This window comes from Sardina pilchardus, chromosome 3 (assembly GCF_963854185.1).
Source record: "Sardina pilchardus chromosome 3, fSarPil1.1, whole genome shotgun sequence".
Taxonomy (NCBI): Eukaryota; Metazoa; Chordata; class Actinopteri; order Clupeiformes; family Clupeidae; genus Sardina; species Sardina pilchardus.
Genome location: NC_084996.1, coordinates 15311137 through 15325426, shown reverse-complemented (window position 1 = coordinate 15325426; position 14290 = coordinate 15311137). Strand labels below are relative to the sequence as shown.

The 14290-nt window shown below is 43.8% G+C and overlaps 1 protein-coding gene across 4 annotated transcripts in view; it reads right to left on the bottom strand.

The window, feature by feature from the left end:
- Positions 1-3064: 3064 nt before the first annotated feature.
- The window catches only part of rbfox3a (RNA binding fox-1 homolog 3a), a 354038-nt gene continuing 342812 nt past the window's right edge, over positions 3065-14290 (bottom strand). For 3 of the 4 annotated variants that reach the window (XM_062532056.1, XM_062532059.1, XM_062532060.1), the window contains one exon: positions 11546-11827. In XM_062532056.1, coding sequence (XP_062388040.1) covers positions 11783-11827 — 45 coding nt within the window. In that variant the 3' untranslated portion in view covers positions 11546-11782. Of the gene's footprint in view, positions 5677-11545; positions 11828-14290 lie in introns of those variants that run through there. The other variant, XM_062532057.1, reaches the window with a different exon arrangement.

Below are 14290 nucleotides of genomic sequence, written 5' to 3'. Positions count from 1 at the left end.
TATCTGGATAACAAAGCTGCACAAGGCTGCCAATGCTGGCCCTCATTCATAGAAGTCCATTGCTCTTGCACAGCATCTTGCTGCCACCTAGTGGTAGTATGGTGTCAACAAGTGTCTTGATTTTTCCCATCTGTCTTTGATCAGAACCTTTATTAGTTCAGAGAGATGTTTACAACTGGCTATATGGACCGGGCAGGATATGTTAGAATTTCTAAAAGATCCAAAGACACAATGTTTAGAAACATTAATGGCTGAATAATGGCTAGGGGACTCCTCATCTGTGTTTCAGTACTTAGTTAGGCCTTGTTCGTAGTGCATAGTCATGCTCAGTCTGTCAGTCTTGAAACAGGGTGGTTAAAGTTGCTGTAGACCAAAACCTGAGATTTGTTGGAAAACACCTTGTATAGGTTAGTAAACTACTATTTTCATGACCTGATTTACAGGCTGAAGAGTTGTGATACTAGTCCTCTGATGTTCGCCTACAAAAAGGACCCAAAGCTGCCATCGTTGCTCAAGGAGATCCTAGTGCTGCTGCTACAGCAAGTTGCTCTGAAAATTTGCTCCCAAAGCAAAAATCAAAGTCTGCCGTCTGAACGTACCAAAGATCACAAAGCCCACTCGAAGACAGATGACAAAAGTGTATACTGTAGGTCAAAACATCAGCATTTAAGACTTCTTTGTAATTGCAAGAGTTTTACATAAGGAAAAATCTCATGCACCCAGATCTCTTTATATTGGCAAAGATGGCCGCTTTTTTTGGTAGAGGAGCTTCAAAAGTCTGCTAGAATCAGCTTGTTTAGAGAACAGTTGGAGCCCGAGTGGTAGAGCAAACAGAGTAGCGAGCGACACTCCCATAATAGACCATGCGGAAAAATATGGCCGCGGATTCATTCAGATTTGTGGTGCATGACACCTTCTCCTATAGCATGACAAACTTGTGTATTTTTTTTTTGTTCACTGGGACTTTAAGGGTCCTCATGAAATCACAATCGCACATTCTGAGGGTGATTTCATTTAATAAAACCGACTTAAGACCTCCTGGGCCAATCAATGTGTTCATGGTATGTGTTGGTGGAAGGTCAGGCGGAAGCCTATGATGGCATTTCATTACTGTTCCATGTGCAGATATTAAAATGAAATGAATCACCAAGGAGCCAAGGAACATATTTCAGATTGAATCAAACACACACACACACACACACACACACACACACAGCGTGTAACATTTTCTTATGTTCATGCAATCTTCTGCAATGCCATGCAATGCAATAATAATCCCAAGGTAATCTCTCTCTCTCTGTCTGTGTTTGTGTGAAGAATGAAGCTCAAAGCTATTCTCCTCCTCTTCCCCCTTGGAAAAGCTCCCATATCACAACATTCTGTCTGGTGAAATATGTATGCTGTACTCAATGGTATCAGTCAACCCATCTAGGCTTCCCTCCTGACTAACTACAGACTGTATCAACTTTCTGTGAGCCTGATTGCATCGATTAAAAATCAACCACATTCTACGGAAAAAAAAAAAAACATCAGAGAGAAAAGGCCATTTGTTGAAGTAGACAATTTTTATTAATGGTAATAATGATGATGATAATGATGATATTAATAATTAGTAATAATCATAATAATAATAACGTTAATGTCATAATAAATAGAACTCTTCATCTGAAGCACATAAGAGAGGCATACAGAAGGAGGAAGAACACAAAGTCTAAGAGTACAGAGAGGGGGAGGATAGGAGGAGCTTTTTGTTTTCTTTTTTTGTTTAGTTTTTTTTTCTTACAGTACTTTACCTTTTTTAATATATCCATTTCATTTTTTAACCTTTTTAGACTTTTATTTAACATGAACATTTACAAAAAGGAGAGAGATAGATTTTTTAAAAAATCCTTATAAATAAATTTTTGCTGTTATAGAACAAAATACAAGATCTTGGAAGTCAGAGAGGACAGGAGATGGGGTGGGCTGGGGGGGGATTTGGAGGAAGCAGGAAATTAAGGAGGGCTTGGGGAGGTGAGTTTTTGTTGGGGTCGGTGGGGTAGGGTGGGGTGGGGGTCATATATACATTACACTGGGAATACAAAAGGGGGACAGGTATGGGGAGGTTTTCTCAAACAGTTAGGACCAGAGGGGTTTCTTCTCTGAGGGAAGTCCTGCAAGTGTCATAGCTCACGTGCTTCAGTGCAGAGTCTGTGCAGTGCACCCGCCTCCCCTCGCCTCGCTTCGCCCACTGGCCACTCGTACCCGCTAAAGACTCCGCTAAAAGCTGGCCTGGCGAGAAATTGCTCATAGCAGTACTGAACACCAAGGAACGTCCAGCCTACTCAAACTGCCTTGGTGGACAGTGGACGGAGTGCTCGCCATGGGCTGGATCTGCACTAGTGTAAGCTACCAGTTGAAAAAGTAGTGAGTTCACTTTGAGACATCAGACACAACTGAAGTGCAATGAGGCCTTTGACTCAGAGGACGTGAACAGACCAAGCCGTGTTGGAATGTCACTGATGGTGGCATGCTGCTTTGCTTCAGAAATATGACCTCTGTTGTCACGTTAACGGTAGATAAAATACAAAGAAGAATGTCAAATAATGTCTGACAATTATAGCTATTGCAAATATGTGTCTTGAGTGATTTGTATTACATGTGAACGCCCTGTAGTGATATTGCTGGTCTGGAGCCGAGCAACATTCTGTGTGCATATGTGAGGGGGCGACTACCTACTGACTATCTAGAGCTAAGAGCTGTGTTTGGAAAAGTGTGGGGCATACTAAGCTAAGAGCGCAGTGTTTGGATGTGCTGGATAGAGCTATAGCTTTTTCGCAGGGTTTTTGGAAGCATAGGACGCAACTAACTGTTGCTAAGACGACAGCTTGGAAGTGTAGGGCATAGTTGAGCGCAACTAAGACAAATTGTGTGGAAGTGTCGGGCATATTTAAAGGGGGGTGGGGGGTAAGGGGGGGGGGGGGGGGCCTGTAGCCGAAGCTGTGATCAAGCGGGCTTGTAAGTGCGGGGCACACCCAACGCACTTTAGGCGGCATCTCAGCTCTCTGGTGCGGCGGCAGCGGCAGCGGCGGCAGCAGCAGCAGCAGCATCTCCTCTCTAAACTAGGTCACATCAGTAGGCATCTCCCTCCTCCACAGCATCGCCGATGCCGCGCTTTCTCTTGATCAAAGACCTCAGAGTCTGTGTTAAATTCACACTTTGGATGGAGAGAGAGAGAGAGACAGAAAAAAAAACGGAGGAAAAAAAAAAAATCAATATTCATAAACTTTTGCATCTGACATCCGGAATACCTTGTTCTACTTAGCGAGCTTTTATGACTGATCCAATTTCGATGAAGTGTGTGTGTGTGTGTGTGTCTCTGTGTGTGTGTGTATGTGTCTCTGTGTGTCTGTGTGCATGTTACCGCAGGGCAGGCTTAATAAAAAAAGAGAAAGAATAAAAGGAAGAAAATTAGAAAGACGATTGACTTTCTGGGGTTCTTGCAATCTGGTGCTCGCAATCAGCTCTTAACAACTATGGACTGTAGCTGGTGTGGAGTGTCAACTGTCTCAACTGCTGTATATGTGTGTGTCTCTGTGTGTGTGTGTGTGTGTGTCAGGGAGAGAGAGCACATACTGTATGTAGGTGAGCTCAAAAGAATTCACAAATAAAGTTGATGTGTGCTGTCATTGTGAGTGCACAGGTGGGGCTGTCTGGAGGAAGTAATTGGTTACGTGGGGCCTCAGTTACTGTCGAGGCCAAAGGAAAAAGGCAATTGCTTATATGCACCCCTGAAAAAACCATCCATAGATATGTATATATACAGAAACAAGTAGTGTCACATCTTTTCACATTTAAATACATTCAAGAACTGCTCAAAAAACACACGTTTACAGGGAACGCTCTCATAATAATTCAGGTTGTTACAGCAAATAAATCATGATAATACCTTTAAAAAAATGTATTTTTTTGTTATTCCTTTAAGTATTTCTTTTTTTCACAAATAATAACTCTAATCAGACAATATTGACCAAACAATAACAGTCCATTTGTAGCATTGACTTTTCGAAACATCATTTGGTTAACAGTGTCTGTCTAATGTCCGTCAGAGTCACAGTTCTCATGTCTGTTTGAATTATGGTTATTGGTGTCATGCGCTGTCTACTGAAGTCATTTAGCACTATCCTTGGTGTTTGACATCCGGACTGTCTGAGTGACACAAAGGCTTGGGCTGTGACCCTTGCAGGTAAGTGATCAAGCTCACAACCCCAGTAACCTGTTCATTCGTTTCACCTCCGACCGGCCACTCAGACCACCCCCGTTTACAAAAAAAAACCAAAAAAAACCAAAAAAACCAAACATAACCGTTCACCTGCCAACAGGAAGTGACAGGCTATGGCTCCTCCTCAAATAAGGAGTGGTGTCTGAAAAAAGACTGACCCCAGGAAGCTGACTGTTGACCGTTTGGACCCTGTTCAGGGCAGAGTGGTGGGGACTGAGGGTGATCAAACTGGAAGCAGAGTTGTGACATCCATCGCAGCGTGATGGGGACCAGTGGTCTGCCGAGGAGGGAGACCCAGGTTGACCCTGGTCCTCAGCCCTCCGCCCCCACCCACCCTTCTTGGGCAGCCCTGAGCCTGACCTCCCAATAGGAAGTGGAATTGGGTGCGATGACTTGGGCCAGGGGGTGACACATGGACGGTGGGTGGCACTACTCTAAGGAAGTCGGATGAGTGAGAGCACAAGAAATCAACGACGAAAGAAAGGAAAAACATTTCTGACATCCCAGAATAAGAAGGAAGTTGCCGTGGGAACCAACGGGCCTCCGTGTGAGAGAGAGCACACGCGCACACTGAGGCTGTTGGTTTGCTGCACCAGGATGCCGAGCTTTACAGTACTTCAATACTCGTATACACACTCGTCCGTTAAACATGTGGACATCACTGACATCACTCTAAGCAATCTATCTATCAATCTATCTATCTATCTTTGTGTCTGTCTCGGATGAGAGGGGCAGGGGAGAGGGTGACAGAGAGAGAGAGAGAAAAAGAGAGAGAAAGAGAGAGAGAGAGAGGGCTAAGAGGGTCCCTCTTAGTCCTGCAGATGAGAACATCAACAATCCAGGGCGATCTGTTCCATCTCCCCTTTACCCGTTAACATAAAAACATCTCTGTTCATATATTTATATACTGTTTTATACATATAATATTTTTAAACTGTTTTTTTTTAAAGCACAAAAAAGCATAGAAAAATAAAATGTTATTGTCATAATGAAGCGTGTTCCCTCTAGCTTTCTCCTTCTACCTCTGTCATTCACACTATATCACACGTTAATGTCCTCTCTCTCTCTCTCTCTCTCTCTCTCTCTCTCTCTCTCTCTCTCTCTCTCTCTCTCTCTCTCTCTCTCTCTCTCTCTCTCTCTCTCTCTCAGCGTTGGTGGTCCCCTGGTGGAAACAAGTTTCTTCTTTCTTGTCAGGCTGCTGGCAGATTTTTTTTTTGTGTGTGGCCGCTGTTCCGCCTTTCTCTCTCTCCCTCCCCAGACTCAGTGACTTCTTCTTCTTCTTCATCTTCTTTTTTTCATTTTCTTCTTCCTCTCATTTAAAGCTAGTTCTCATTTTGCGTCCGTCACCTTCTTGTCATTTTTTTTTGTGTGTGATGTCCATCGTTACCGAGCACAGCGTCCTTTCATGTTATTTACTGCAAAGGAAAAGGAGAAAGAAAGAAGAAAGTTATGAGTTTAAGAAACACAACAATGCAGAGTCAGACTTTTAGTTCAATGCTAGTGATACTTTCAAAGTGTTCTCACGTTAAGACCTTGTCATCCTATGCCACAGTACTGACAGAGGTTGTTTTATTCCGACTCAAGAGTTACTTTACAATCACTAAATAAATATAAAAAATACATCTTCGAGCCATGACTCCTATTCCTTGAAAGCAGAAGATGGGGGGGCACATTATTTCGTTTCAAGGCGGCGCGATAGAGGGATGTCAACACGGCTGCACTGTGGCAGAAGTGCAGTGCTGTTGCATTTGGCTTTTGAGAAACAGGGTCCTCTTTGTTCTTGCCAGTTTCATTGTATAGGCTTGAAAGCAACAAGGAGATTGTGAGCGTGGGCCAAACCCAGGGCGACAGAGTGATCTGATCAGAGACAGAGAAAAGACACACACACACACACACACACACACACACACACACTCGCACAGGAGTTCGCTCAACTCTAAGCCTCATCATAGAGCAAAGGGGAGGAAGGGCAGAGGGGGAGAGAGAGAGAGAGAGAGAGAGAGAGAGAGAGAGAGAGAGGGAGAGGGAGAGAGAGAATGAGAGGGAGGGAGGAAGAGAATGAGAGAAAGAGCAGAGAGGGTGAGTGAGTGAGGGAGCGCAAGTGCGAGTGCTGGGGTGCTGTGGGACTCTCATCATGACAGTCGCTCTAATTCAGAGAGATCCTCAGTGCGTCGCGGCCCCCTCAGATGAAAATAAAACCCAGCTTTAATTTTGACGTGGCTTTGTAGTGTTCCTTTCCCCTCCCCTCCTGCACACCTCCCCTGGAGAAATAAACAGGCAGCGCGGCAGCATACTAATCCCAGCCCAATCGCTTGGCTGTCTGTCTCCCTCCCCCTCTCTCTTTCTCTCTCTCTCTCTCTATGTGTCTGTCTCTCTCTATCTCTCTCTCTGTCTCTCTCTCTCTCTGTCTCTGTCTCTCTCTATCTCCTGGTGCTGGAGAGGGTAGCTGAGGCTCTGGATCCTCTATGTGCTCTCCTCCTCCCTCTAACAGATGTCTCTCCATGGCCACAGAGTGTTGTGGTGGGGATGAGCTCAGCGGAGAGAGTCACGGACTACAGCTCCACGGCTCTACACAGGCCCACGGAGAGGGAGAGGGTCCAGCTTTGGAGCAAAACTGGACTGTGTGGTCCACTTTGTCGGAGAGCTCTTCAGACAAGGACTCGACAGAGGCTGGAGGAGGCTCAATGAGGTTTAGCATCTGTCCCACAATATGGCAGGAAGATAAAGAGATGAGTGAAGTCGTGTGTACACTCACCAACACACACACACACACACACACACACACACACACACACACGTGCACGCATGCATTCACAGCCCAACCCACAGGTCACAATCTAGATTTATCGATGTCTTTAGCAATACTCTAGAGGAGTACTGCTTCACACATGTTGGTTTCATGTCACTAGAGTAGAATCAATTGTTTGATTACAAACTAATGATGATAGATATTAGACAGGCATCTTTATCAAGCAGAATGTTCCATATTAATTCACATATTAACTCTTAATTGAACACAGCTGCAGAGATCGTTATGAATGATGTGTATGAGAGATGGTTTACATCTGGTAGAGATCTGGAAAAGGGCACCATTTGGGGAGGGAATTCTATAAATCACTATCCACTTTAGTTGTCCAATCTCATTAAAGTCAAGGTATGGCAGACACAATTTGTTTCGTATAAGCAAATACGCAAATCATTTCAATACGTCCTTTCAGTGTAATGACAGATACATTGAGTAAAAAATTATTTTGAAATATGCTATGCATGCCATTTCTGAAGTGGACAATCAGACAATTTGTATAATAGTTTTATTCTGACACCCAAAACACCCAGAGAATACGGAGATATGTCACATATATTAACATTCAATTCAATTCAATTTGGAATGAACAGAATATAAGGGTAATAATATACACAGTACCAATAAAATATGTCAAATGAAAAAGTTACTTACACCTTCCAGACAAAACCAGGTTAAGAAAGTACAGTACATTTCATAGAACAATGTTAGCAGAATTGCAAATGCACAGATCAAACCACTTCTGATTTGGATATGATAACATATAAAACAGCTTGTTGTAGAGAATCGGAATATACTGTGTGTATATACATGTATATATATGTACAGGTTGTCATTTTTTGCATGTTTCTTCTTGCTTTAGTACAAATTAGATGGACTAACACAGGGGTTTAGTCAGGGAATTCTGCTGCCAAATTCAATTTGAACTGCAGCTGCATTTGGCAGCTAAATTGCCTGTCTAAAGCTTAAGCAAGAAATGCCTGCTTACCAGGGCTTTAGAAAGAGTTTATACCATTGGAAGATTAATTTCTTAAGTAGCAATATATATATGTATATATATATAGTCATGTTAATATGCAATGTTACGTTACATGTTAGTGAATAAAATGAGTACAGTAAGAAGACAAAAGAGTTCACAGTATGTATGCACCTCAGTTAGCATTTCATTTGGACATGAAGAGAAGGAGTTTTGCATGAAGGCCGGTCTAAATAAAGACACATGTCATACACAGCTGATCCTCCTTAGAGCAATACTCCACATGATGAACTAAACATCAACTAAACGTTTACCACACTTACAGTAACTATTGAGAAAGTCCCATGTCTATACTACATGTGAGAACCTTAGTAAGTAGACGGAAGCAGAAGTGTTAGAAATTATTTTGTAGAGGAGGTGTAACAGACAGAAAGACAGACGCTGGGAAGAAGGACCTAGCAACAAGGATGGGGTCATGTTGTTTTTGTTTTCTATATTTTTGTTCTGATGAACCAAAAACATGAACCAATACACTGCTCTGCGTGAACAGCTTTCCACACTGTACTGTAGCAATGTGCAGCACCCATGTGTGGTGGACTAGAGTAATACAGTGAGAGCTCCTATGCCTGACTGGGGGTGTGGAGTGGCTGCATGACAGAAGGGAAGGGTAAACTGTAGCTTCGGTCCTCCGACTCGAGGGTTTTTCTCGTGGAAGACGAGCAACAGATACGTGGCTTCATCGGTGAAGCACAAACAGAGGACCTACTGCATAAAGCAACTAATCGAATCCAAAGCTACTGAACAACAACACCGTCTCCTGCAGCATCCAAACCTCGAGGACAGCAGTACAGCATTTTCCGCAGAGAAACGAGCCGACGGAACTGCGGCTGCGTTTGCAGGAAACTGGAAGCCAAACCCCACCATCTCGAGGGAACAGGGCCGTTGCTTAGGGGAACGCTTCAAACCTGTCAGAAGTAACCGAGGTTCCAGTCCGGACTAATTACTCTAGAACGCCGCTCCAAGCGTTGTGCATAAGCCTGTCTGACATCCAGATCAAACAAGCGCGTTTGAGCAAATAGAGGCAACCTTTTAAAGTGCGGCTGGCACCGACACTAATTATGAAGTCACTGTCTCCAGTAAATTCTCCACATGAAGAGGGAAGTTGTGAGATTCGAGAGAAGAGTAGGAGACGTTGGAGTAACAGCTGCAGCCACTGGCATCATTAGGAGATGGAACGCAAAGAGAAAACGCAGAGAACTCAAAGAGAATGAGCTTTCTTTTGACCATACAGGAGAATTTACTTGAAACTCCCTCTCCCTGTTTTTCTGCGTTTCTCTCTCTCTCTCTCTCTCTGTGTCTTGCTCTCGCTCTCAGTCCCTCACTGCCAGTCGGGGAGTGCTGGTTTGAATAGCCCAAAGTCTTTTCTCTGGAAAAAACTGAGCTAGTATTAAATGAGCTAAAGGAAGTTTGCAACAGTTGGACTTTATTCTGCGGGGGGCTTTTAAGTGGGAGCAGCCGTCTCTTTAAAACCCTGCCACTGCTGCACCGTGCCACAGCACAATAAAGTGGACAAGAAGGGCCGTGCCACTCAAAATTAATGAGCTAACGCACACCGCAAACGCATACATACAAACACACACACACACAAACACACACACGTACACAAACTCTCCCTAGAAAACTCAAGTATACACAAAATGCTGGCTAGAGTATACGTTCTATTAAAACATGGGTAAAATGTTGTCTGAGGACTTTCAATCCAGAATCTTAGTAGGCTATGATGAGGCAGTCAAACAGACACATTTCAACACATTTTCATGATACAGTAACTTATACTGTGATTCGTACTACAGTTTTGCACAATGACTGATAAGGAGCATCACTGACTGATACGGTAAGTAATCACCTCTCTGGCAAAATGATTAATACTCTGGCAAGTAGTATTCTTGGGCCTGACATTAGATGATAACCAGTACCAAAACTCAAATATGCTGCCATGTTTGTCTGCTAACTAGAACTATATATCTGATTCTCACAGAGAGAATGTGGACCCGACATATGGCAGGGGGGGGCTCAATGCGCACAGGGATGGACTCTTTATCAGGCTAAGGGAAAAGAGCTGATTTGCTGAGCAGTTTCTCCATATCGATTAGACTCAAGAATGAATTAGTCTGTTACCGACACCAACCCCACCCCCCACTGGGCCCTCGTGGCTCCGTATTGATTGACTTTCCTGTACTTATCCTTACGTCTCTGTTCAGATAAGAAAAAAAAAAATACAACTCTCCATTGCCACCAAAGTCTGCACTTTCCCAGAATTTAGAGTGTAAACCCGTATTTCGGACCTGAGAAAGGAGACCAGACAAGAACCGAAGGGGAAGTAATGTTAAGTGAATAAATAAATGAAGATCTTCCTCCTGAGCCCTATTTGCATAGACACAGGGCTGCTTCCCTGGACTAGACTGAAGCCTTGGTCGGAGCTAAATGGTGCTTACAGTGGTGAATCCTCACAGAAAATGGATTCAGTCTGAAAGTCAGCCAGTTGAGTTGAGCACCAGACTTGCTTGAGGTGATCAGAGAATTATTTCACTTGAAGTCGGGGCCAACATTTAACTGGCACATTTGTAAATGAATGCCATCAGAACTGGTGTTCAGTAGCAAACTGGACATGTTAGAGTAATACACCAGTCTGGCTGATATTAAGACCATAACACATTTAAATGTTTCCACCACTTCACTGAGATGAAACATCCGACTGTTCCTTTGGGTTATCCTGAGGTAGGACAGCTATATCATTTTGTGCATGACTGAAAAGCGGTTACTCCTGAAAACTTGCTAAATAGATGCATAAACCTAAGACCATGAGTTGCCATGTACCGCACAATAGGGTTCAACGCCCCCTGCTGTTTTACAGTGACACGCAGGTAACCCAACATGTCAATTAATACAGATACAAGTCAGGACACGAGGGGGAGTATAATGCCTCAAAGCACCCTACAGTCAATAACGCAGCCTGCCCTCAGTGATCAATGAGGGGGGAGTAGGGAAGAGCACTCCCTTTGATAGCATCATGGTATGGAGCTTTTCTTCTCTGCAGTAGGAGAGGGGCTAACCGAATAGCGCGCAAATTAGCTTAGTGTTGGTGATGGAGACTGGGATATAGTGTAACAACAAACTGATGTGATATTCGATTTGGCTCAGACTGATGCTCATTGTTGCTTCTTGAAAAGGAAGGAGCAACGATGGAGAAGAATTGTGCATATTTACTCACAGTATTAAAAAGAAATAAATAAAGAAATAAATAAAAACAAAAAAAACAAATCAACACTGGTAACACAGAGTATGGGGACGTTTATATACAATCCCTCCAAACCCATCAGTAACACGTCACATTACATGAAGTAAGAACAGACATTTAAAAAGACAGGAGGAAAAAAAGAAAGAAAGAAAGAAAAAAAATCAGTAGTGAAATCAATCAACAGACAAACATCTGACATCTGGACACAAAGAGGAGACTCATTTAGGCGAGGGGTGAGGGGACAGGGTTAGCCCTGTGATCTGGAAGCTTTAGTCTGAGTCAGTACTCCACGCAGGATGAGCTGTTTATACAGTAGCTTGTTTGGATTGTTTTTATTTATTTGTTCTTGAGAGTGTTTGTTTTTTTTGTTTTGTTTTTTTTGTTTGGTTGTTGTAGTCTGGGTAATGTCTTTGTGTTTCTCTCTCTCTCTCTCTCTTTGTCTCTTTAGTAGGGAGTGAAGCGACTGTACCCTCCTCTGTAAAGGCTAGCCTGCAACATCAAAGATGAAAAAGGACCAATCAGTGTTAGGGTGACCGCTCCCATGCAGCTTTTTTTTTTCCTCTCCCTCTGCAAAGTTCCTTCCCTCGACACGGCGGCGCTTTTGCTTGACAATTCGCCCATTTTGGTGAGTGCGTGTGTGTGCGCGTGCATGCGCTTTTAAGTTTTCCATTTTTTTATTTTACGTTTTTAAAAACGCTACGGTGGCCTCTAAATTTTTAAGCAGACACACCTCACGGTGGCGTAAATATTCATTTCAATCTGAACTTTATCTGATATGCAAATCACTTCCACTTTTATGAAAGGACACCTACTGTATCCTGTGCTCTTTTTTTTCTCCCCTTTACTGCAGGGCCAGATTCACTGGTGGAAGTGTTCGCTGTAGCGTCGCGGCCTCATTATGAGCCCCTGCTCGTCCCGCGCGCTCGGTGACGCTGTGTTCTGGGACGTGTCCCTCCAGGACAGCTTCTCAAGTCGTCAGCGTGCACTCGGAGTTTAGGGGGGCTGAGGCAAAGCGGTTCAAAGGAGCGCAGCGATCGTTTCCCTTTCAAGTCAGACACTCGGGGTGGGGTGGGGGGGGGGGGGCACACACCTGACTGGCACTGCGCTGCACTGCACCACACCACACCACGCCATAGCACACCACACCACACCACACCACGCCATATCACACCATGCCACACCACACCACGCCACACTAGACCACGCCATACCACACCACGATAGGGTGATGGGCTAACACTGCTACAGACTTCCTAAGGGGAGTGCGCACAACCATACAGTCGGAGAAACATGCACACACACAGCTACAGACACACAAACACACAAACACACAAACACACAAACACACACACACACACACACACACACACACACACACACACACACACACGTAATAATGCACGTACCAAACACAGATGCATGCATTCCCACACATACATGCATACACATGCATGTATACACTCTCCCTCTCCCTCTCTCTGTTTCTCTCTGTCTCTCTCTCTCTCTCACACACACACACACACACACACACACACTCACAGACACATACACACACACTCTCCCCGGGTCCAACCTCTGCTCTGTTTCTTTTGGCTACTTTCCAAAGGCAAGGCCCTGAAACCTTCAAAGGCTAATTATCTCTAATTTTAGGGAACCCTCTTGCTTGTGTGCAACTTTCATCAGCGTGGAACCCAATTTGTAATTTCAGCACGCTGCAAATCTGCAAAGAGAATTTTACGCAACCTCGGAGGAACTAATTATTGAATGGCTTTTAAATGCAAAAAAGCACCCTCCTCTCTTCCTCTCTCTCTCTCTCTCTTTCTTGCTCTCTCCTCTCCCTCTGCTCTGTCTGTCTTTTCTATCCTCTCTCCACCCCCTATCCTCCGCTTCTTCCAAGCCATTAATCAAATATGATTAAAGAATTAGAAACCAAATGATTTTCCCACCTCAACAACTCTCACTATGTTTGACAGTACTTTATACACTGGGTACAAAAAAAATCTGAAGAACCTAGATGATTTCCTCCACTACCTGGTTAAGCAGCACTGAGGGAGAATATAACCCCCCCCACCACCACCACCACCACACACACACACACACACACGCACACACACACACACACACACACGCACACACACACAAAGGCACAGACACACACACAACACACACGCACACACGTTTTGAGATTTTGAGGCCAATTGTGTCAGTCTTGTAATGTGGATCAGCGCGAGAGAGTGTGAGACGAGGGAAGGAAGTTTGGAGGAGCAGAGGAAAGCATCAAAATGCACAAGCACAGCTTTTAATTAGGTTAAAATGAAGGCTTATAAAACGAAATCATAAAAATTACTGTCTTAATTAATGAAAGCTTTTAGCTAGCAGCTGCACCGGGGAACTGTTTCTCTTTCTCCTTTTTAAATACAGCTTTGTTGTTGCTCTTTGTTTTTTTGTGAGGACAAAAAAAAAGAAAAAGAAAACGCATGCATGCCGGAAAATGTTAAATATTTGAGTTGCTAACCTAACGGAGAGAGTGAGTGTCCAATCCAAACTTATGGGTGAAGGAGGAGGAGGGTGAGACGTTACTCTATCCCTTCTCTCCTCAATCATCCCTTTCTTTTTCTTTTCTTTCTTTCTTTCTTTGTCTCTCTCTCTCTCTCCCCTTGTCATGTCCCACGGCACACTGCTGCATGCGGTTAACAGTTTTTCGTATCAGAGGCAGAATGGAGTCCTCTCCCATGCTCTCCAAAGAAAAGAGAAAAAATAAAACTCAAGAGAACAGATTTCTCTTTCTTTTGGTCCAAAAAGTAAAAATGGCTCTTTTTTTCTCCACTGATTTTTTGACTTTTCATCTTTGATGTAAAGCTGCAAACGCTAGCTAAAAACAAACATTAACCAACTGACTTGATTCTTTTAAGTACTGTAGGTGTGAGGGTGCTCACAGCGGGAGGGTGTTTG